Raw genomic sequence first — 24,550 nt, forward strand, 5'->3', positions numbered from 1 at the left:
CTCACCTTTAGCTCGATGTAGCGCTGAAGGACACGCTGCTCAATCACACAAAGTAGCCCAGAACGAGTCACAGCAAATATTTGGTCATCCATGAACACCACTGCGCAAAATTGGTTGTTTTGCTGCTCTCCGAGTAAACAGCTGCGACCCCGCAGGGGCACCGGCCAGTCTGTCTGTGCAAATCCGAACAGCTTTGGGTCAGGCCAGAGTCAGAAACCATCAATCCACAAACAGTATGTAAAAGGACTCACAGCACATGATACAGAAATCTATTTCCCCCTCAGGGTAAAAGTCAAAGATCATGTGAGGGTTACAGAAAAACTAAGTTTTACTTCTCAATAATAAAATCAGTAATCACTTGTACATGATTGGTCACTAGTAATCGCTCATATAAATATTAGAGCAATCACAATTCAGTTATAGGTCATAAACCATTTTAAAAGCTTGGTGATGGCTTAATGGTTGACTTGGTATCTTAAGAATACTAGGGTCAAGCCCCAGCTGTGCCAGAATAACACCAGGTGGGTAGACTCAGCCTGTGATCCTTCCGAGGTCAGCAAAATGAGTACCAGCTTACTGGGATGAATGAGCCAGTCGAGTATCCTGTATCGGAGTAGCGACCCATTCAGGCTTGTACCCCTTAGCAATTGGCACTGCCTTGGAGGATCCGACATCTATCCATCCATCAAAATAATTTTCACAATTGCATCAGCAGGAAACACGTTTGCCATTGTGGCAGAAAGGGGAAAAAAAAATTGTCAACATCAGGACCATTCATTTGCAAACACCTGCAAAGAGCTATGTATATGTATTCTTTACAACAATGTCCACACTGTCCATCCTTTAAAGGTCAAAAAACTGAGATGTGACAGCTTTTGGGGCTACAATTTTGGTGGCATAGTACGGTTCCACTCAATCTTAAGACCGTGGATTACAAATCATTGCTCACTCATTACTGCAGCAATATCGAAGTCCGGAGGAGTCCTTCCAACCCCACTTAGAATCACCCCAAGAAGGTCTATACTTTGTAACTTGTTGTACATTCTTCTTGCCGAGTGTCCGGCCCAGTTCCATTGAATTATTAGTCCACTTTGGTTGCAAGACAGCATAAAGCCATAGCTCTTTGTAGGATGATTAATATTTTTGATTTATCCTCAATGTGACAAACCACGTTTATTGCCACACGCCATTGAGGGAGAACACGCGCTGTAAACTTTCCTATTCAAACAGAAAGGAAGTTTCCTTTTAGCAGTATTTCCCAAATGCCACCTGTCCTGCTCTGGAACATCTCCTCACATTGTTAAGATTATCCGAATCCATGTTTGATGTGGTCTAACTACCCGATTTCTTCAATTTGAAAGTCTTGCTTTTTTACGTTTCTGTTGAAAATGACTTGGCCTTCAGGCGGATCTTGGGACTCTCCAAATGTAGCTCTTCAATCACGATTTTGAATACTTCGACATTGTTCGAATTTGAAACAATGTCTGCAAAAATAATAATAATAATAATTAAAGAATGGGTTTAGTCTATCTCTGTCGATATGTATTACTTTATTTTCGCAATTCAGATGGTGGAACACTGAGGCACGCAATGAAAGATCGTTGTGAGATAGAGAAGCCATGACCGATGCCTCCAAGAGCTTGATCGTGGCACAATAGTTTCAAGGTGCTGTTCCACCATTACAAACTAGGCTTAAACTCAGTAACTGTACATGTATGTATGTATTTATGTATGCGTCTTAAAAACTCAAATAGATTTGCTGATCACCAAATATTGAATACATGCTCAAGGGTACCCAGTGTCAGGGCATGAGCACAAAATAATCCTCCTTCCCCATCTCCAATCCCCTCTAGGGTGGATAAATGACTTGCCATTTTTACCTGTGCATGCGGTTTAGTGACCCTTGCTGGAGGGAGAACCTTGGCAATACTAAAAAAAAACACCGTTTAGAGGCCATTTTTCCCCGTAAAGCGGGGGTTGGCCTTTTCGGGGACCGTGGTTGTTGTTGTTTTTTGGTCCCTTTTTTGAAGCAATGTTTTACGGCCGGATGCCCTTCCTGACGCCAACCCTTTTTGTCACCTTTTTACGACAAGCAGGGAATTACCAATGAACTGATACTCAATTTGCCGACCTCGGAAGGATGACAGGCTGAGTCAACCCCCCTGGCGTTAATTCAGCGATCGACCGGGATTCGAACCCAGGATCCTTGGATCCTAAGCTGGCACCCTAGCCGCTAGCCCAACACCAGGGATGTTGGCAATACTAGCCAAAGGCACAAAATAGATTTCCTCCCCACCACCCACCCACCCATACAGGAAGTGTGTTTCTTGCAATCTACCATATAAAACACAATGTCAGTTTGTGTTTGTACAGATGTCTGTCCCCTTCATAAGGGTAGGTTTTAAAGTCCAAACTTTTAACATGAATGTGTGTTCACGACAGTCTTTTTTGAGGATAAAACAAACTCGAAAAACATTTTCCATGAACAAGTAATTATGTCTCTTATATTGGAATTGTAAACAGTGGCTTGCAAACCGAGCCTCCAGGGCGGTGTACAGAAACGTTTTTTTGAAAATAACAAATACAAGGTGCAGTGAGATTAAATTCGTTGCGCATGTTGTACAACACACAGAGTAAAACAAGTGTTCATTTACATCTGTAGGATGTCTTGTAGGAGTTGCGGACAACGAGGGTAAAAAAACTTCATGACTTGTTCAAGGCTCCTTTATTTCCACAGAACTAACTCTCAACCAGAACTCATGCATCTTTTATAACAAAAATCACTAAAGGGGGCGTGGCTCCAACAACCGAGCGCACGCCACGCCCATACCATCAATAGCCCCACTGGTCCCGTGCTAGTGAATTATGCCTCTATGGGGTATCCCCCCACAGTCTAATAAATAAAGATATAAGCACACCTGACACTAGGCCAAAGCTTCAGACTTTGGCACACTCAAGGCTACACCGTCAAATAAACTGTTCCAACCCATCATTTTTGACAGGCTTTTTACTCGTTTATAAATAGTCATTGTATACAAATATCAGACCAAAAAAAACACATCTAAAGGAAAAAAAAAATCGACATTTATCAAGAGATAGGTTGGCTTGTTTGCCATTGCTATATTAAATGGCAGTTTATAATGCTGTGGACAGTTTAAAACAAGATAATTTGTCCATAGTCTCCTGACGTCCTCATCTTCAGTGTAATACATGTATTGTACAAGTTCTTTCTTCGGTCTTGTAAAATTGCAAAAATGTATTGTGATAGATATCCTAAAGTAATGGAGAAACCTTTGAGCTTGTCAGAGCATCCAGATGCCAGAAGCGGATGTGTCTTATACCACTCGTCACGAAGAAAGAGCCATCCGGAGCGAAGGAAACATCGCGGATGCAGCTCGAGGCCTTGTTGGATGCAACAAGCAAATTTTTCTGTGGAACAAAAAACAGTTTTGCAGCACGGTCACAATACATGGCCACTTATCATTTTTAGCTCACCTGGAACGAAGTTCCGGAGAGCTTATGCGATAGCGCATCGTCAGTCAGTCCACCCATCCGTCCGTCCGTCCATCCATCCATCCATCCATCCATCCGTCCGTAAACACTTGCAACTTCTTCTCCGAAACCGCTGATGGGATTGTGACCAAACTTAGCACAAATGATATTTGTTATGTTGTGACTAAAGTTTGTTCATGGCATTTAAAAAAGTCGGGATCTAAGGGGGTCTGCCCGGGGTCAAAGGGGATCCACGTTTGACAACCCAAAATGGGAATTTGCTTTTTCCTCTGAAACTACACAAACTATTTCGATGAAATTTGACCACAACCTTCATCATCTGTGAGGGACCAACGTTTGTTCACGGCACTAATAAAATCGAAGTCCAAGTGGGTCAACATCAGCATCAGCCCACGGGTCCTAAAATCCTGCTCTGCCGCTCTTTCACACCCTCTCTCTATTCTCTTCACCCTCTTTTGCTCAAGGTCATCTGGCATCAGCTTGGAAATCAGCAAACATTACCGCTTTACACAAAAAAAGTGCAAAAACAGATCCTTGCAACTACAGACCAATCAGCCTTCTCCCAATTATCAGCAAAGTCATGGAATCCATCATTGCTTCGGATATCAAATCCTTCCTCTTCTCCAATGGCTTGATCTCTGATCATCAATTTGGTTTCAGACAAGGTCACTCTACTCTGGACATGCTGCTTCTGCTGTCTCAACAATAGATGGAGGTCCTCAATGACAAACAGGAAATCAGAGCCGTCCCCCTTGACATATCACGCGCCTTTGACACGGTGTGCCACCCCGCTCTGCTCACCAAACTCTCCTCCTATGGTATCCATGGAAATCTCCACGCAAGGCTTACGGACTTCCTCTCTGGTCGTAGTCAACGTGTGGCCCTGAATGGATTTATCTCATCTCCCCTTCCTGTTCAGGATTGAGTTCCCCAAGGCAGTGTTCTGGGCCCCGTGCTTTTTCTGGTCTTCATCAATGATCTCTCCGACTCTCTGGAAAATCCTATCTCTTTGCTGATGACTCCACTCTCTGCCGCTCCATTCCTCATCCCTCACATCGGCAGTCTGCAGCCTCCTCACTCTCTGCAGACCTGGACAAATTCACAGACTGGTCAAACAAGTGGAACATGTCTTTCAATCCTGACAAATCTCACACTCTTACTATGTCTCTCAGAAAAGACCGACTGGACAACCCTCCCATCTACTTTCTGAATAATCCTCTCCAAGAAGTTCTGTCACTCAAGCTTTTGGGTCTCACTATCTGCTATGATCTTTCCTGGGAAAACCACATTTCCAAGCTGGCATCCAAAGCCAGTCGCCGACTGGGCATCCTCCGTCGTGCGAAGTCCTTCCTTGGCACACCTGAGCTCCTCACCACATACAAGGCTTTCATCTGCATCTCAATGGAATACTGTTCCCACCCCTCTGGGCCGGTGCTCCTGCCTCACACCTAGCTCGGCTTCACGCTGTTGAAACCAAAGCTTTCATAATCATTGGAATCTCCCGTGATGAAGCCGATTGTGAGCTTTCACTCACTCACTGCAGGCAGGTAGGTGGTCTTTCTGTCTTCTACCAACTCCTATCCGGCCTAGCTCCCCCAGCTCCGTCTGTGCTCTGTCCCCCAAATATTCCTACAGGTCGCACAAGATCTGCCAACAACCCTCTTCTGGTGAAATTGCCAAAGTCATGACTCTCTGCTCACCTTCACTCTTTCATTCCTCTTTGCTCCCACCTCTGGAACAAACTCCCTCACTCTCTTCAATCCCACTCCTCCCTCCAGGTCTTTAAAACAGCTGTTCACCACCATCTCTTATCTTCCCCCATCCAAAACCTTGATCTTTTCTACCCCCGCTAATTCACCCCAGATCCACTTTTTTGAAATACTGACTTCTTTCCTGGAAGTCCTGGCAGTGTCCATGTGTTTTATACCTCTCCCACCCTCCTTCTTTCCCATGCCTCTTACCCCCAAGCCCTCTCCCTCCCACAGATCTCCAGATGTCACTGTTCTCTACTGTTGTACTTATGTGCTTCCCTCTCTCCCCATCTTGTTTCCCGCTCCCTTTATTATATGTTTTGTGTGTCCGTTTTTTTTTTTTTGCGATTAATCTTAGCTCTTACACGAGCCTCGATGTTGTATACAAAAAAAAAAAACAAACAAAAAAAAAACATGGGGTCAAAGTAGGTCCAGCTTTGACGTCCCAAAATAGATGCCTGCTTTCTTCTGCTTAAACATGGGGTAAACTACACACACACTTTCCATTGAACATTACGACAACCTTAATCACCCGTGTTGTACCAAGGTTTGCTCACGGCATTAAAAAAAATAAAAATCGGGGTCTAAGGTAGTCTTTGGGGGGGTGGAGGAGGTTGCCCCCCAAAATGGGTTGTTTTTTTTGTTTGTTTAAAGTCTTGTGATTGCGTTAGTATGATTGTACATGCTGCCCTGTCTTTCAGCAACCATTTCAATTGGTTAAAAATGCCATGATACGGTTTAAAATACCTTTAGTCAGTGTAGTATACTGCTTTATTATATCTACCAGGTGAGCACCCGGGGGTATTGCCTCTATGTTTATTTTTAGCTACAATGACGAGGTTAAATGTTGACAGACGTGGCTATCACGTACCAATACCGCAACTAAAACTCAACCACTCGTGTTGCCACAATAGCTGGATGACAAGAAATGCCGACTCACCTTCCAGTCCCAGACATTTACAAGCATGTCATGCTGGAATCCCACCGAGACGAGAAGGCGACCAAGTGGGGAGAATGCCACTGCACTGATCCCGAAGGAGTGTCCCTGCAACACCGCCAACTCCTCAAAGCCACAGAGGCTCCAAACACGCACCGCTGGCTGGTGCCCGCTCTGGTTCATAAAATACATAGCTTAATGAATTAATTCACAAAAACAGAAGATCCTTCACTCACAATACAGAAATTTGGTGAAAAAAAAAAAGCAAGGTGGTGAAGGAAGGAGAAGGATAACTTGTGAACCCATAGGGTTTTTCCACTGCCTCTGAAAGTATCTGTTGAATGAAAAATAGATGTCTTCGCCGAGTGCAACAAATAGTCAAGTCGCCCCCGATTGACGCGAGTGGTCCAATTAGTAAACCATTCATTATGAGCATGCAGGTAACATCGAGTCAGCAGCAAAGTAGGGAATGTCCGGTTTTTATTAGTCACATTATGAAGCAATACAATTTATATATCACAGGAAGGTTAACATTTATATGAAAAACTACATACAGTCACGTGAAAAAGTAAGTACACCCCATGTAAAGTTTTGACTTTTTCAACATATTTCAACATACAGCTATTTGATCTTCATTTCAACAATATTGATAGATAAAGGTGATATAATATAACAAATATCATGAAACATTTACATTTTGTAGTCCATTGTATAATTTAAATAAACATAAATGCAAATTTCGCATGTGGAAAAAGTAAGTACACCCTTGGCTCTAATAGGTGGTATTGCCCCCTTTGGCAGAAACAACCTCAAGTAGGCGTTTCTTATAACTGTCTACCAGTTTCTGACATCGACTGGGAGAAATTTTTGCCCACTCCTCCATGCAGAATTCTTTCAGCTGTGCGATGTTTGAGGGGTTTATTGCATGCACAGCTCGTTTCAAATCCCCCCACAACATCTCGATGGGATTTAGATCCGGGCTTTGACTTGGCCATTCCAGAACCCTCCATTTCTTTCTTTTCAGCCATTCCTTGGTGGATTTACTGGTATGTTTAGGGTCATTGTCATGTTGCAAGGTCCACCTTCGGTTGAGCTTCAACTTTCTGACAAATGGCCTCGCATTATCCTCAGGCACCCTCTGATACAATGAAGAATTCATAGTGGATTATATGATGGTGAGCTGCACAGGCCCTGATGCAGCAAAGCTGCCCCAAACCATAATATTTCCACCACCATGCTTTACAGTTTGTATAGGGCTCTTGTGGTCAAATGCTGTCTTTGGTTTTCGCCAAACATGTCTTCTGGTACTGTGGCCAAAGAGCTCTACCTTTGACTCATCTGTCCAGAGCACATTGTTCCAGAAGTGCTGGTCTTTGCCTCGGTGTTCATTGGCAAACTTTAGTCTTGCCCTGATGTTCTTTCTGGACAGCAAAGGTTTCCTCCTGGCACACCTCCCATGTAGATCAAATTTGTGCAGCCTCTTTCTAATGGTAGACTCGTGCACTTTGACATCAACAGTGGCAAGAGCTACCCGTCGGTCCCGTGATGACATTCTGGGGTTCTTAGAGACTTCTTTCAGCATCGCGGTCTGCTCTCGGGCTGAACTTGCTGGGGCGGCCTGGCCTGAACAAGTTGGCAGTTGTTTGGAATCTTCTCCACTTGCAGATGATCTTCCGGACAGTCGAATGATTGATTTCATATTGTTTGGAGATCTTTTTAAATCCCATCCCAGACTCATAGGCATCTATAACCTTTTTTCTGAAGGCCTCAGAGAGCTCTTTTGATCTAGGCATGGTGACGCCGCACACTTCAACAACAAAGAGCAAACCAAACTAAATGTCTGAGGTTTAAATAAGACAGGTTCCTCCAAGATCCTCTCTAACGATGTTCTAATCATTTACACCTGAGCTGGTGCACCTGATTCTAATTTTAGGTATTTGAAGTAGTGATAAATGTCGGGGTGTACTTACTTTTTCCACATGCGAAATTTGCATTTATGTTTATTTAAATTATACAATGGACTACAAAATGTAAATGTTTCATGATATTTGTTGTATTATATCACCTTTATCTATCAATATTGTTGAAATTAAGATCAAATAGCTGTATGTTGAAATATGTTGAAAAAGTCAAAACTTTACATGGGGTGTACTTACTTTTTCACGTGACTGTATATAAATAAAAATCCTAATAAAACTAATTTTTCCTTTTATTTCTCAAACATACAAAAGGAAAAAATAAAATAAAAACCAACTGCTCTCTCTCTCCCCTAACAGTTACACTATTTAGAAACTGTAGTGAAAAACAACACCAGCAAGTGGTGTCCTGCTCCAATGCACACTGCCAGGTTTTACAGATAACTCGGATTGTGGTGAAAAAGAAGAGGAAAATTACCAACACAAACCAGACCAACAAAGCAATCACCAAATTAACATTAAGAGGCATCTTCACTGGTATCATCCAGGCTTAAAGTTGGGAGATGACATGCAGCGTTCCATCCCAGTTCATATTTAAAGTAATCGTGTCGCGTGTCTACCCTGAAGTGAACACCGCAGGGCGACAGATGACCAAATGAGCTTTAACTCCGAGGCGTTCAGTCAATGGCGGTCCTTCTATATACACGGGGGGGGGGGGAGAAGGGCCGCGAGCGAGCGCTTACCTGCACGGGTCCACTGGACGTCTTCGAACCTGTGACAATGAATTCCGAGCCGACACAGGATTTAAACTGTACAAAACATTGGAAAACATTTACATGGTCTGTAGGATAGCCTCGACGCTACATGTATGTACACACACTCGACTTTGAGTTGTCTAGCCTAAGTGTGAATCCTGATCCAGCTATTAAATGTCACCATGGTACTTCACGAGCAGGACGAGGTCCATCAATGCCAGTGCCGCTCCTCGGATGGACATTAAACTGGGTGTCCCGTCTACCAGCATTAGTTGGTACTGGTAGACATCAAGACCCCACGGTGTCCTTCATGAAGAGTAGTTGACAAACAAATTACAAATTCCTGCTGGTTAAATTTCAGACCTGGCCAGACGGTTTTAGTAAGACTTTGGGGGTCGAATCGACCGACCCTCAGATCGACCCCACGAGGTAGGTATAATTGGAGCAGTCAAAGATCATCATTTCATGTTCGGTTTACACAGTACATTCATGTTTGTAGTGTGGGTCAGGTACGCTTGAGCAATGTAGAGAGAACTCTGGCCTTGCTTTCATCTCATTACTCAACCAACAGGTCAATGTCAAACAAAAGTGATTTTTCTACTGCCTCAAATTGCAATGTTTTTTTTTTTGTGTTTTTTTTTAACAGGAACTAAGACTCAAAGTGGAGCTGCCACATAAACAAGGAAATAGATGAATACACGAAAACACAGGACTGTTGTATGGGCCAGCATGCAGGCCTGTTATTTGAACAAGCTTCATTAGGAACTTATTTGCTCTTCTGTTTTTTTTGGTTTTTTTTGTATTTTTTTTGTATACAAGATCGAGGCTCGTGAAAGAGCGAACATTAATCACACAGAAAGACAAACCGACACATAAAACATATAACATCGGGAGCGGTAGACAAGATGGGGAGAGAGGGGGAAGGACACAAACACAACATTTGAGAGCAGGGACCGAGAGACATGGAGACATGGAGAGATCTGTGAGAGGGAGAGGGCTTTGGGGGGGGGCATGAGAGCGGGGGGGCATGGGAAGGGGGCGGGGGGGTGGGAGGGGTATAAAACATATGGACAGTGGACACTGCCAGGACTTCCAGGAAAGAAGTTGGAATTTCAAACAAGGTGGATCTGGGGTGAATTAGCGGGGGTAGAAAAGCTCAAGGTTTTGGATGGGGGAAGATAAGAGATGGTGGTGAACAGCTGTTTTAAAGACCTGGAGGGAGGAGTGGGATTGAAGGGAGTGAGGGAGTTTGTTCCAGAGGCAGGAGAAAAGAGGAATGAAAGAGTGAAGGTGAGCAGACAGCCGAGATTTCGGCAGTTTAACCATCAGAGGGTTGCTGGCAGATCTTGTGCGACCTGTAGGAATATTTTGGGGACAGAGCACAGAGAGAGCTGGGGGTGCAAGGCCGGAGAGGAGGCGGTAGAAGACGGAAAGACCACCAACCTGCCTGTGGTGAGTGAGTGAAAGGCCCTTGGAGTTAGCTTCATCGCGGGAGATTCCAATAATTCTGAAAGCTTTGGTTTCAACAGCGTGAAGCCGAGCTAGGTGTGAGGCAGGAGCACCGGCCCATAGGGGAGAACAGTATTCCATTGAGCTGCGGATGAAAGCCTTGTATGTGGTGAGGAGCTCAGGTGTGCCAAGGAAGGACTTCGCACGACAGAGGATGCCCAGTCGGCGACTGGCTTTGGAGGCCAGCTTGGAAATCTGGTTTTACCAAGAAAGATCATGGCAGATAGTGAGACCCAAAAGCTTGAGCGACAGAACTTCTTTGAGAGGATTGTTGAGAAAGTAGATGGGAGGGTTGTCCAGTCGATCTTTTCGGAGAGACATAGTAAGAGTGTGAGATTTGTCAGGATTGAAAGACATGTTCCACTTGTTTGACCAGTCTGTGATTTTGTCCAAGTCTTCAGAGAGTGAGGAGGCTGCAGACTGCCGATCTGAGGGAAGAGGAATGGAGCGGCAGAGAGTGGAGTCATCAGCAAAGAGATAGAGAGGATTTTCCAGAGAGTCGGAGAGATCATTGATAAAGACCAGAAAAAGCACAGGGCCCAGAACACTGCCTTGGGGAACTCCAGCCTGAACAGGAAGGGGAGATGAGAGAAATCCATTCAGGGCCACACGTTGACTATGACCAGAGAGGAAGTCCGCAAGCCATGCATGGAGATTTCCATGGATACCATAGGAGGAGAGTTTGGTGAGCAGAGCTGGGTGCCAGACCGTATCGAAGGCACGTGATATGTCAAGGGAGACAGCTCTGATTTCCTGTTTGGCATTGAGGACCTCCATCCATTGTCGAGACAGCAAAAGCAGCATGTCCAGAGTAGAGTGACCTGGTCTGAAACCAAATTGATGATCAGAGATCAAGCCATTGGAGAAGAGGAAAGATTTCATATCCGAGGCAATGATGGATTCCATGACTTTGCTGATAATTGGGAGCAGGCTGATTGGTCTGTAGTTGCAAGGATCTGTTTTTGCACCTTTTTTGTGTAAAGCGGTAATGTTTGCTGATTTCCAGGATGCTGGCAGATGACCTTGAGCAAAGGAGGGTGAAAAGAACAGAGAGAGGGTGAGATAGAGCGGCAGAGCAGGATTTTAGGACCCGTGGGCTGATGCCGTCTGGTCCAGTTGCAGAATCAGAGTCGAGGTTAGACAAAAACTCCTCCACTTTGTCAGGAGAGAAGGACACAGAGTCCAGGAGCAGTTGGGTTCGACTGGGAAAGGTGGGAACAGAGAGAGATGGGTTTGGAACAAAAGATTTTGAGGCAAACACAGAGTTGAGGCATTCGGCTTTGTCACGTGCGATGTCAACTGTGTGGCCATTTGAGGTAAGGGAGGGGATGGAGGGGGAACAAACACCAGAAACGGAGTTGACCAGACGCCACCAGGATTTGGAGGAAGGAGACAGGTTTGAGAGTTCATTCTTCAGTGTGGAGAGATAGTGCTTCCTGGCACTCCTGAGGGTAGACACACACTTGTTCCGAGCTTGGTGGAAGGAACTGAGATTGCCTTCAGTTGGATTAGCCTTCCAAGAGGCAAAGGCAAGTTGTTTCAGGGCAACTGCCTCACCACAAGATTCAGTGTACCATGGACGGGAGGAAGGGTAAGACAACTGAAGACGAGATGGGATAAATCTGTGCATGAGAGAGAGCAGTTTGCTTTGGAAGAATTCCCAGGAAGAATTGATGTCAGAGCCAGTGGAGATGGGAGACCAATCCAGACGATTGATGGCTGCTTGAAGACCGTCCCAGTCGGCCTGAGTGAAATGCCAGACTCGTCGACGCTGAGGAGGCTCTCTGAGAATGGCCAGAGAGATGTCCACTTTGACAAGCACATGATCAGAAGAACCGATTGGAGCAGAAGAAGAGCAGCAGACATTAGCAGGGAAGTTAGTCATAACCAAGTCTAGAAGAGAAGATACTCCATTGGCTGAGATCCGGGTCGGGAAATTGACAGATTGTGTCAATCCCAGTGAGTCACAGAAGTCCTTTGCTGAGGTGCCATGACTGGTGAGAGAGGAACCCACACCCAACCAGCTGGCACGATGACAGTTGAAGTCACCACATTTGAGGAAGAGAGAGTTGGGATGAGTGGATAGAAGTTGGTCCATGTTGTCAGACAGTGAAATGTAAATGGAGTCATCAATGTTTGGAGGACGGTACAGAACACATATGAACAAAAGGTGGGAGCGGAGAGGAAGCCGTAGCCAGAGGTACTCCTGGGGGTGAGGAGAGAGGGCAGTGCAAGGAGAGTGAGGAAGAGAGTTTTTGATAAAGATAGCCACCCCACCACCAGGATGAGGCTCAGGTCTATCATACCGGAGGAGGGAGTAACCAGGAAGAGATATTAAGGAATCAGAGACATCTTGAAGGAGGAAAGTCTCTGTTAAGCAGATCAAGTCTGGATTGTCAGAAGCAACCTGTATGGAGAGATCAGTCAGGTTTGAGCGAAGGCCCCGGATGTTTGAGGTCCATACCGTTAATGAAAAGAGAGGGGAGCATCGGGTACAGGACAGGGGAGGGGAGGAGTAGGGTAAGATGAAGGATGAGAGGGGGAGGTAGGAAGAGCAGTTGATAGTGTGTCAGAGATTACAGAAGAGTTCCAAGAAAGGGAAGGATGAGGAGGATGAAAGGTTTGATGGTGAAGGGGTGAGGCACAGTGAGGGGTTCTTTGAGGCAGGCAGAGGAAAGTAGAAGGTTGGGGGGGGGTGGAGGTATGAGATAGAAGGGAGATGAAGTGGGGAGGAGGCAGCTTTGAGGAGGAGGAGGGAGGAGGAAGAATTGGAGGGGAATGGTATGGGGGGAGATTTGAATGGGAGGGGTTGGGGGAGAGTTTTGAAGGGGAGGAGTGAGGGGGGAGGGGAGGGACAATGGGGGAGTTTAGGAGTGGAGGGGCAAGGGGGGAGTTTAGGAGTGTAGGGGCAAGGGGGGGATTTGGAGGGGAGGGGCAAGGGGGGAGTTTAGGAGGGGAAGGGCAAGGAGGGAGTTCAGGAGTGGAGGGGCAAGGGGGGAGTTTAGGGGTGGAGGGGCAAGGGGGGAGTTTTGGAGTGGAGGGGCAAGGGGGGAGTTTAGGAGTGTAGGGGCAAGGGGGGAGTTTCGGAGTGTAGGTGCAAGGGGGGGGATTTGAAGGGGAAGGGCTAGAGGGGAGTTTCGAAAGTGGATGATTAATGAAAGACGAACATTGATAACAAATTGGGTTTGTTGTGATTTTCAAGTTAGCAATCCGATTCAGAACGATGGAGGAGGGGTGGAATGAATGTGAATTTAGACCATGTAGTGAGGGAGACGTATAAGAGATTGAATTTCTTTTTTTTGACGTGGAATGAGATTGAGAGGAATTTGAAAAAAGCCTTTTAAATAGGAAGAAAAACAGCGTGTTGTAATATACCATTGAATAAAACACTGAAGGGGAACGTTTATACATATTAAAATAGTATTAAAACAGAACCGTAAACAATCTTATATGCACAAAGTACCAACGGGGGGAGAGCCGAGAGGGACCACCACGAGTCACATGGACAGGGCAAAAGGTGGATGGCAAGGAGATAATGGGGGCGGGGCGAATAGCACACCTGAACAGAAAGTACAGGATGAGACAAAGCACACGTGGAGAAAGGAAAATAAATGATTTTGGTTTGTTTTTTTTGTTTTTTGGGGGGGTGGGGGTATTTTAAGTAAATGTATTTAAAACGTTAGACAAAGAGTATTATGTTCGGAGTATAAGGGAAAAAACTAAGAGCCAAGCAAAACACGATGTAGGGGACTTTAGTAAACAAGCACCGATGGGGGTACAAGGCCGCACACGAGGAGCAGAACACGATTAATTAATTACGAGTTACAGGAAATTCAAACCAAAACTAACTATAAACAAACAACAACGCATGGACGATAAAATAGCGAGTTGAAATTTGACAAACACACGAATGAAAAAATAACCGCTTTGGATGCCCGGAGAGAACCAGGCCTCAAGGTCGGAAGCTTCAACAACTAGGCCGCGTGGCGTGAAATACTCGACTATTTTTTACAGGTATGAAAGATTAACACCGATAATATAATCTTCCGAGGGACACGCAAAAGGTACACACACGTAAGATAAATACAGTTTCGACAAAAATACAAATGTGACAATTACTTAACTTCGAGCGTGCGTGAAGATCGTGGAACAGCTTCGAAAAACCGTGACCGCCCCGACAAGATCTCGCTACTGCACAGCCTAGCTTTTCTTTTTTTAGGCTCATTGGATATTAGGCTCATAGTGGAGCTGCCTCACACACATGGACATACAGATAAATACACGAAACACAGCCACTGAGTAAAGGGGTATCGCCGTCACTTCCCGGGGTACTCTGGGTACCAGCGACATCACAACAATGGCCCCGCCTTTCTCACCGTGCTCAGCGGTGCATTTCCAAAGGAGGAATTTCCTCTTCCCAATGGATGCCAACCTCTGGGGATTGTCCATGCTCTTAACCTTTAAAATTCTCAATGTCAAGCAAGGAAGCAGCACAAGCCATTTTTAAAGTCTTTGGTATGACTCAGCCCAGGTTTGAACCACTGACCTCCCATTCGGTGCAGATGCTCTAACCATTACACCACCCTGGTTTGGACAAGTGCGCTGTGCAATTACTTTTTACTAGCCGAAACCCGTGGAACATCCACGGAAGGGAGGATGTGGTGTATGGATAGTGTACCATTATGGATGGCATAGGGGATTTGCTTGTCCGAGTAAGAGTTAGGAAGAAAGATGAGAATGAAGAGTGCGTATATGAACAACGTATTTTTTGCAATCTACTTAAATGACAACGCTACGATATACTTTTGAAAAATGAATTGATTCGTAATAGGAATCGGCATAGCACCACTCTGGGATTGTCCACTCAGTGGACGGCTTGCTGTCGCCTTCGACTGCCCAATCAGCGGACGGCTTGCTTCGCCTTCGCCCAGCAGACGCCAATACGATGGCGTCGTAAGATGGCGTCGTATCGGCAGTTAATCGGATGCTTTTGGGGACCAACGTCGGCTAATTCAGATTTTTCGAGTATGGCTGTACGTGATAAACAAAGAGCGCGGTTCGTAGATCGTAAATCCATTAGTGCCGTGGGCATCGGGTCACTGGGTGCGGCGTAAAAGGGATAACAAAGTCGAGTCCTTACGCTATTATTATATAGATTATAATATATATAGATAGACAGATAGACAGATAGATAGATAGATAGATAGATAGATAGATAGATAGATAGATATACACACACACACACACACACATACACAGCAATACCACGGCCTACGTCATTACTTGGTTCCATAAGCCGTGACGCAACTCGGTTTTTGACGTAAACCAGGCGTAATGCCTTAAAAATGCCTTAAAATGAAGACAAACACCGTAAAACTAGAGTAAATAACTCGCGAAAGTATATAACTATCGCTAAACCTTAAAGAACACTAAAAACACATTTTAGTCATATTTTTTAATGAGTAAAAATAAATAAATAAATAACCACCTTTAGAGGCCATTTTTCCCCGCAAAGCGGGGGTTGGCCTTTTTCGGGAACCGTGGTTGTTGTTGTTTTTCGGTCCCCTATTTGAAGCAATGTTTTACGGCCGGATGCCCTTCCTGACGCCAACCCTTTTTGCCGCCTTTAACGACAAACAGGGAATTACCAGTGAACTGGTACTCAATTAGCCGACCTCGGAAGGATGACAGGCTGAGTCAACCCCCCTGGCGTTAATTCAGCGATCGACCGGGATTCGAACCCAGGATCCTTGGATCCTAAGCTGGCACCCTAGCCGCTAGCCCAACACCAGGGAGTAATGAACACAATAAATGAATTTGTAAAGAATAATAAATAAAATTAATAAAATTGTTATTCACTTTAAACTTGGCGTCTTCGCTGACGGCGCTTTTTTCAGTGACGTATGCGAGAATACGTTCCCCATCATGAATGGTGGTCGATACCGTCGACCGTGGCAGCCCTAAGGCATGCGCTATCACCGACACTTTTTCACACCTTTCAATCAGATTTAACTTATCTTCCATCGTAACCACATTACTCTTGGAAACTCTAGCACTATCCTTAGGACCCATGGCTAACACAGACACAGCAAAGGAATAATCACAAAAATAACAGCAAAAGGCAAAGCAAGTACATGACCGCAGCACAGGACAAAATGCATATGGCATCCCCTTTGTTTTGAATGAGAACCAGCAGCTATGCGTACGTATACTGTACGTACATTTTTTTAAACATTTTTAATGTGCTTTTTATTATATTTTAAGTTTTTTTTTTAGCTTCTTTTATTGTTAATTTTTACGTACTATTTTATTTATTTTAAACATATTTTTAAGGAAAAATTAATTTTTTTCACGTCCTATTATGATGTAGGAGTGATGTAAAGACGCACATAATGACGTTCGCTGAACTGAAATTTACTCTAGAAGAGTGGCGTAAAGTCGGATTTGACGTAGGTCGAAATGGTGTAAAACGGGGTATTGCTGTATATATTGTTGCGAATATGGAATTTGACCTCCATATCCGCTTGTAAATATTCCCCTATCTTCTCCGATACTCCCCAACTCTCCCCTTACCCCATTCCCTAGTCCCATTGTCTGTAAACAACACCCATTAGAGCCGATCTTCCCCTTCATTCCCCCATTAAATGTCGTGCCCAGGTCCCCCGCACCACACGTAGACAATTATAGGACATCTTGCTAGTTATTCTTAATCTATGTCAGTTAAGGACTTGTTTCCATTAATTATGACTCTTCGTTGCACCAGAATGTGATGATATGGCACCAGTAGGAGTTTAGGACCTTCCCATACCTCCCCGCATCTCTTCCCATCATCTCAAGCTCCAACAACAACCACAACAACAGCGGCTTTGCGTCCTCACTCCGGCTCGGTTGGCCGCCATTGAACATGTGCTCGACGGGGTTACCCAGAAGGGGGCTCCCTGTCGGCCCCTCGTCAAGGGCGGAGCCGGTAACCCCCGCACCCAATGAGAAGCCATGGGCCGATGCCATATGGGGCGGAGCTAACGAGCGAGGGCGTGACTCCCCGCCGGATATACGCGGCCCCGCGCCGGACGTGACGTCAGATGCGCCCCGAGCTTGGAAGGACAAGACGCCACCCTCCCGAGCGCTGAGCGACCTCCCCGGCATCTCCACCAAAGTCGCGACCCACGAGCGCTGAGCGACCTCCCCGCATCTGCTGGACACCACCGTACGTGATTCTGTCCCTGAGCCAGGTGCACCTGAGCCATCGACTGCCGCTTTCCTTGCCATCAAATCCCGTGTGAGTCAGCGTTGTCCCGTTTATCTGTGGTCTGTCTAGGGTTAATATAAGGTTGTGTCTAAGTGCCCACCTTCCTATGTTTCCCTCTTGTCCCTGTAATCTAACCTTTTCCGCCTTAATATAACCTCCTCCGGAGGTCTTGAGAACTGAACCCCTGGTGTCGTATTGTGTGATTGTAACCCAGCCGGGTGTCTTCTCTTTCCTATTGAGCCAGCGTAGCGCGATTAGTTAACATTCGGGCACAATCGGGTAACTTGTACGGATACGGCGGCCATCCCGCTCGGCCCACCATACCATCAAAGTCGTATCTGTAACAATTGGTGTCGAGGAGTGAGATTGGACCCGGAGCGCGTTTACGCGCTCGAAATTATAACAGCGAAATTTGATTGTGTTTTACAAAAAAAAAAAAAATAATAAAAACCCGAATTTTGAAAGTCGCGCTATGGCGGATCAAGACAGCTGGGGTCCGGTAGGGGAGAGTGAGGCAGGGTCGGTCCAGGACCAAATTGAGGGACGTGAGGAGAGCGAAGCAGCGAGGGTAGCAGACGCGCAAAATGGCGCCTCGCTGGTCACCGCGCCCGTGACCGTGGCAGCGCCCCTGGTGGATCCGAACCTTTTTATGTTGCAAATGAGGGCCCTTATGGAACGAATAGAGGGCCAAATGGGGGTAATGAGGGACGAAGCGAGGGCTCAGAGTGAGCAAATGGGGGTAATGAGGGACGAAGCGAGGGGTACCAGTGAGGGGTTAGACAATAATTTTGAGGAGTTAGACAAGAAATTTGGGAAGATAGACAATAATTTTGAGGAGTTAGACAAGAAATTTGGGAAGTTAGACAATAATTTTGAGGGGTTAGACAACGGGATAAAAGAGGTGAGAAATGGGTTAATGGGGGTAGAAAACAGAATGGCCGCTCAAGAGAATCAAATGGAAGGGATGCAAAAAGGGTTAGAGGGGTTAGAAAACAGTATGGAAGGCAAATTGAGGGACATGAGGGACCAAGCGGAAAGGGAAGTTAAACAAATGGAGCAGCAGATAGAGGGGGTCAGAATGGGGGTAGAAACCAAACTGGATGCTCACAGGGAGGAAATGGAGCAGATGAGGGTGGCATCTGGGCAGGAGATGCAAGTGATGGGAGAGGAGATCAGAAGAGGAGTGAGTGAGGAGGTCGGAGGAGTGCGCGAGGAGGTGAGGCACTGTGAGGAGCACATGGAAAAGGAGGTGAGAAAGGCGACTGTAAAGTTACAAGGGGGCATAGAGGACCTGACGCAAGAGGTGGAGCAGCTGACGGTGGGACAGACGGAGTTAGTGGAGCAGGTTCAAAGGAACACTGCGGTATTAGGAGGTTTAAAGGCGACACAGAAAGAACTCAAAGATGACTTGGTAGCGACGAAGAGGGAATGTCAGATAGTACGTGAGGGACTGACAACGAGGTTGGACGAGGTGATAGAGGTAATGGAGACGAAGGACCGGCAGGTGAGGACGCACATGGAAACGGTCAAGGTAGCCTTGGAGGACGAGCTTGAGGAGACGTACCGGGGAATAAAAGAGGTGAAGCACAAATTAGAAGAAGTGGAAGAAGGGATGAGCGAAATTAAGAAGCGACGGAGCGGGGATAACAAGGAGATAAAAGAGGAGATAAAAGAATTGGTCCAAAGTCTGTGTTTGGATCGTGATGATGTGCTCATTAACCGGATGAGGGATTCGCAGGTGATGGAGGAGAAGCGAAGAGGAAGAGGACCCGGTGTAAGTGGTGACCAATATGGTCGTGCGTATGATGCGCCAGGGGATTTAAGAAGCTTGGGGGTCGAGATAGACCCGGGTGTTCGTGAGAGGCCGTTGGTGAAGTGTGCGACAGGTCTGGTGTGCGAAAAAGGAGGTGTGCGAGAAAGTCCGACTCTGGGGTGTGTGAGGAAAAAGTGCGTGCCAAGGAGTGAGTGTGCTGGCGAGAGTGAGTCGGTCGTAGCGCGTGTGCGAGGGGGCACATGGAAGCGCGGTGTGGTGAGTGTTACAGAGGATGTGACGGGAGAGTGTGCGCGAGGAAGGTGTGTGACGGACAGGTGCATGGGGAAAGAGTGCGCTGTCAAAGGCAAGGAAGAATGCACAGCTGTGGTGAGTGTTACAGAGGGTGTAACGGGAGAGTGTGCGCGAGAAAGGTGTGTGACGGACAGGTGCATGAGGAAAGAGTGTGCTGTCAAGAGTAAGGGTGAGTGCGCTGTCAGGAATGGAGGTGAAAGTAGTGAGAGTGACATGGAGCGTGAGTTAGTTGTGACAGGTGAGCGAGGATGTACACCTGGGATGGAAGGATGCACACCTGGAATGGTAGAGCGTGAGTGGGAATGCACGCTGGAGTTGGTGGTGAGGCACGTGGTTGGGTGTGCGAATGAGAGCACACCTGTGATTGTCACAGAGGAGGTGACCGAGGAGGGGGCGCGAAGCGGTGTATTGGTGAGGTGTGCGAGCAACGAATGTGTGCCAAAGTGTTCGGTGGTCAGGTGTGTGACCAAGGCTGTGAGTGGAATGAGGGTACCTGGGTGTGTAAGGAAGGGTACGAGGAGCATGGGCACAGCTGGATGTGTGAGCAAGGAACGGGCTGCGGGGTGTAAGCGTCCAGGTGAAGCATCGACGTTACACGGGTTAGAGGTTAGAGCGACTTTTAGCCGAAGCAGGCCCTCGGTGCGTGCCGGGCCTCGCTTTGAACGGCCGCGTCCAGGCTCCACTAGGCGGAGCTGGCAGCCCGATAGAAAGGGTCGTCATGGCGACCACTTTTTGGTGAGACGTGCCGGCAGGTCGAGATCGGGGCATTGGATGGCTCCGTGCCGAGATGGTGCGTGGGATCTCGGCCCGGGTAAGCCCCCGTCCCTGCACCGAGTGCCGGACGCATCCAGCCGCTGGCACAAAACAACCAGCATCCATTGCTTGGCTTCACGAAGCCGGGCTTTGGACAGGGATTGGCGCACCGAGAGGTATTAGTGAGTAGACTGGGTGATGAGGTTAGTGTTTTGGCCCCAAAATTAGAGAAAAACAAAATTTGATGATTGGCAAGGGATTGGCAGTAGTGATTGGCAGATGATGAGTAGTGATTGGCAAATTTTTGATTTGTTGAAATTTGATGTGCAAAATTGGTAGTGAGAGACCCCCGATGTGGTGGGATGGCATCCCTGCCACCCTTCCCATGAGGGGGGCAAATGCGCAATAGTTTATGGGGTGTATGGCAGTGAAAACTAGCCCGGGTGGGTTAGGATATGGTGTGTAGGGATCTAGAAGATGACAGTAGGTAACGTTAAGGTTAGTTAGTGACTGATACCTGTAGTGGGGACGCAGGTAGTTTAGTGTGGTTGATAATGACGAGGGAGCGCAATAGTTAAAGGGACGACTGGGAAGCGCAAGTTTCAGAAGGGAGTAGTTAGCTGAGATGATGCCGTGTGAGTGAGGATTGAACAAGTGTGATTGCACAGGTGTGCAACTGGACAGGTGTGTGGAGCAGTGTATGAGTAGTGAGTGTGTGGATCAGCGCGAATGCGCTTGGGGAGAGAAGGGTGCAGGTGGCACCAGGTGTGAGAGCACAGGTGTGCAAGTACAGGTGTGTGGAGAGAGTTGGAGTAAGTGGTACGGAGTGGTGTGCATGGTGCGAAGGTGTGAATGGGGGAAGAGTGGACCCCCATCACGGATACCCGGGGCGGGTAGTGTAAGTGTTAGGTAGAGGGTGCAGGTAAATTGTGGTTGGATATTGGCATCTGTGGTGCGGTTGCAGAATGGTGTTGTGAATGGGTGCATTAGTGTTGTGGAAATGGCTGGGCGTGTAGCCTGTTAGTGTGTGTAGTTGGTTGGGCACTCCACCACTGTGAGGATGTCGGCCAGGTGAGGCCGCAGGTGGGCTCTGGGAGCCGGTAGTTGTGAGTGGGTGCCTGAGGATCCCGGGTGTGGATCGGGCAGCCCAGTGCCAGAGAGGGCACGGAGTGGGGAGAGAGCCAGAGGGCCTTCCCCTGGTAGTTAGGTTAGGGTAAGGAGCAGGTAAGCTCGGAGGCAACTGCAGTGGTGGAGGTGTGCAGGTGGGTAGACCCACTGGGAGAGGTACACGTCGCAGCCCAGAAATTGTACGAGGGCACCGGGAGATGAATCGGGGGAGTGAGACCCCAAATTGAAGAGCACCACAGTTTGGCCAATGGGAATTGGTTTTTAGAACCCATAGTGTAAGAGGGCCAATGGGTTGGCCGGAGAAAGACCCCGGGTAGTGTAAAGTTGTTAAAGTCATTTAGGAAATAGTTAGGATTGATGAACCTGTCGCACCATACGCAGCCACTTACCTGTGGTGATGATGATGACTCCACACCTGTGTTTTCTTTGTTTTGTTGCAGAAATGAGAATTGCTGTTGGATTTGTGAGACGCATCACGACGTGGATGAGACATTGGGGTGATTCCATCTCTCCCTCCCTAGGAGGGACTGATGATGAATTGGTGATGGCAAATTTTGATGTTGAGTTGAAAATGGCAAATTTTGATGAGAGTTGAAAATGGCAAATTTGATTGGTTAGGAGGGAGAGAAGACGAATTTGGTATGTGGGAGGAACGGGGAAGACAGTAGGGATGTTTGTGGATTTGTAAAGTAGATGTTTATGGGTAGTGTTGTGTTTTGTTGATACAGTAAGGGGTAAGGGAGGGGCCATGTAGGTTACCTGGTGGGGGGGGCGTACGGTAGGAACGTACCTGTCTCACCTGGTTCCCATGTGCCCCCAGTGTGCATCACCTTGCATTGCGTGCACTTTTGCGCCCTTACCACCTTGCTCACTTGTCTTGTTTTTGTCTCCCACCTCCGAGGATCTGGCTTTGGGGTAGAGAGAGAGGAGAGAGAGGTGCTGGCGACGCAGTTGTGGGCCTGCACTTTCGCTGCTTGTTGCCTGGATCGATACACCATATGGACCGCAATGTTGGTGGCCACCCACAATGGACCGTAGTTCTTTTGCGGCCAAGCACCACCCGGGGATGGACCTATGGGTCAACGGGGCACCTATGCCATACAGGTGAACCACTAATAATTAACACCAAGTGCACCACAAGAAGAGCAAGAGACACCTGCAGGGTTAGGGGTTGTCGAATTTATTTTTATTCCAATGAACAATGGTGACTGCACCGATTGGTGGTGGGGTGGTGCTTTTGATGCGCGGGAAGGGTGCTCTGCACGTTATTAAAGGCCGTCGGCCACAGAGCACTCGTGGGTTGGTGTATCGATGTTGGCAAGCGCGCTCTCTCTATGCATAACATCTGCATGTGTTCCTCCAAAGACAGGTCCTGGATCGTAGTGTAGATATCAGCGTAGTCTTGTAAATAATGCTCCCTACCGGCTGTATGTTTAGTTTGAGAATTCTTTCCGGATTCGGTTATCCTGTGGGTGTGTTTCTGTGAGGAGAAGGGTGCAACGTCGCAGGGGGACATATTTACTCATTTGTGAATATCTGTAAAACTGTCGCACTCAGGGTAGAGTTAATAGTAGAGGGAACTACATTGCGTGCCACACTAAAGTAGGTAAAAATTTATCGGGTCGGGACGCCCCGAGGGTAGAGAAGGGTGCAATGTTGCGAATATGGAATTTGACCTCCATATCCGCTTGTAAATATTCCCCTATCTTCTCCGATACTCCCCAACTCTCCCCTTACCCCATTCCCTAGTCCCATTGTCTGTAAACAACACCCATTAGAGCCGATCTTCCCCTTCATTCCCCCATTAAATGTCGTGCCCAGGTCCCCCGCACCACACGTAGACAATTATAGGACATCTTGCTAGTTATTCTTAATCTATGTCAGTTAAGGACTTGTTTCCATTAATTATGACTCTTCGTTGCACCAGAATGTGATGATATGGCACCAGTAGGAGTTTAGGACCTTCCCATACCTCCCCGCATCTCTTCCCATCATCTCAAGCTCCAACAACAACCACAACAACAGCGGCTTTGCGTCCTCACTCCGGCTCGGTTGGCCGCCATTGAACATGTGCTCGACGGGGTTACCCAGAAGGGGGCTCCCTGTCGGCCCCTCGTCAAGGGCGGAGCCGGTAACCCCCGCACCCAATGAGAAGCCATGGGCCGATGCCATATGGGGCGGAGCTAACGAGCGAGGGCGTGACTCCCCGCCGGATATACGCGGCCCCGCGCCGGACGTGACGTCAGATGCGCCCCGAGCTTGGAAGGACAAGACGCCACCCTCCCGAGCGCTGAGCGACCTCCCCGGCATCTCCACCAAAGTCGCGACCCACGAGCGCTGAGCGACCTCCCCGCATCTGCTGGACACCACCGTACGTGATTCTGTCCCTGAGCCAGGTGCACCTGAGCCATCGACTGCCGCTTTCCTTGCCATCAAATCCCGTGTGAGTCAGCGTTGTCCCGTTTATCTGTGGTCTGTCTAGGGTTAATATAAGGTTGTGTCTAAGTGCCCACCTTCCTATGTTTCCCTCTTGTCCCTGTAATCTAACCTTTTCCGCCTTAATATAACCTCCTCCGGAGGTCTTGAGAACTGAACCCCTGGTGTCGTATTGTGTGATTGTAACCCAGCCGGGTGTCTTCTCTTTCCTATTGAGCCAGCGTAGCGCGATTAGTTAACATTCGGGCACAATCGGGTAACTTGTACGGATACGGCGGCCATCCCGCTCGGCCCACCATACCATCAAAGTCGTATCTGTAACAATATATAGATTTTTTTTTTTTTTTTTTTTTTTTTTTTTGCCAGAACGAAAATGCATTCCTGGTTGATAATGTTCATTTCTAACCAAGAACATAGTTTGGTTGGTTCAATGCAAATGGCAAAAACACTGATGCTGGATCATCTCACCTCTCCTGTAGCAAGAAGCTTGTCATCAGCAGAGAACGTCAATGCTGATATGGGTTTCCTAAATGTGGAA

General features: G+C 47.2%; 1 protein-coding gene across 3 annotated transcripts in view; it reads right to left on the minus strand.

The window, feature by feature from the left end:
* The window catches only part of LOC137436644 (mitogen-activated protein kinase-binding protein 1-like), a 92,711-nt gene that overhangs the window by 61,280 nt on the left and 6,881 nt on the right, over positions 1 to 24,550 (minus strand). For all 3 annotated transcript variants that reach the window (XM_068130608.2, XM_068130609.2, XM_068130607.2), the window contains exons 4-7: positions 24,481 to 24,538; positions 6,205 to 6,375; positions 3,292 to 3,429; positions 6 to 173 (exon numbers count right to left, since the gene is read on the minus strand). In XM_068130608.2, coding sequence (XP_067986709.2) covers positions 6 to 173; positions 3,292 to 3,429; positions 6,205 to 6,375; positions 24,481 to 24,538 — 535 coding nt within the window. The remainder of the gene's footprint in view (positions 1 to 5; positions 174 to 3,291; positions 3,430 to 6,204; positions 6,376 to 24,480; positions 24,539 to 24,550) is intronic.

This window comes from Myxine glutinosa, chromosome 11, assembly GCF_964187855.1.
Source record: "Myxine glutinosa chromosome 11, kmMyxGlut1.1, whole genome shotgun sequence".
In the NCBI taxonomy this organism is placed as follows: Eukaryota; Metazoa; Chordata; class Myxini; order Myxiniformes; family Myxinidae; genus Myxine; species Myxine glutinosa.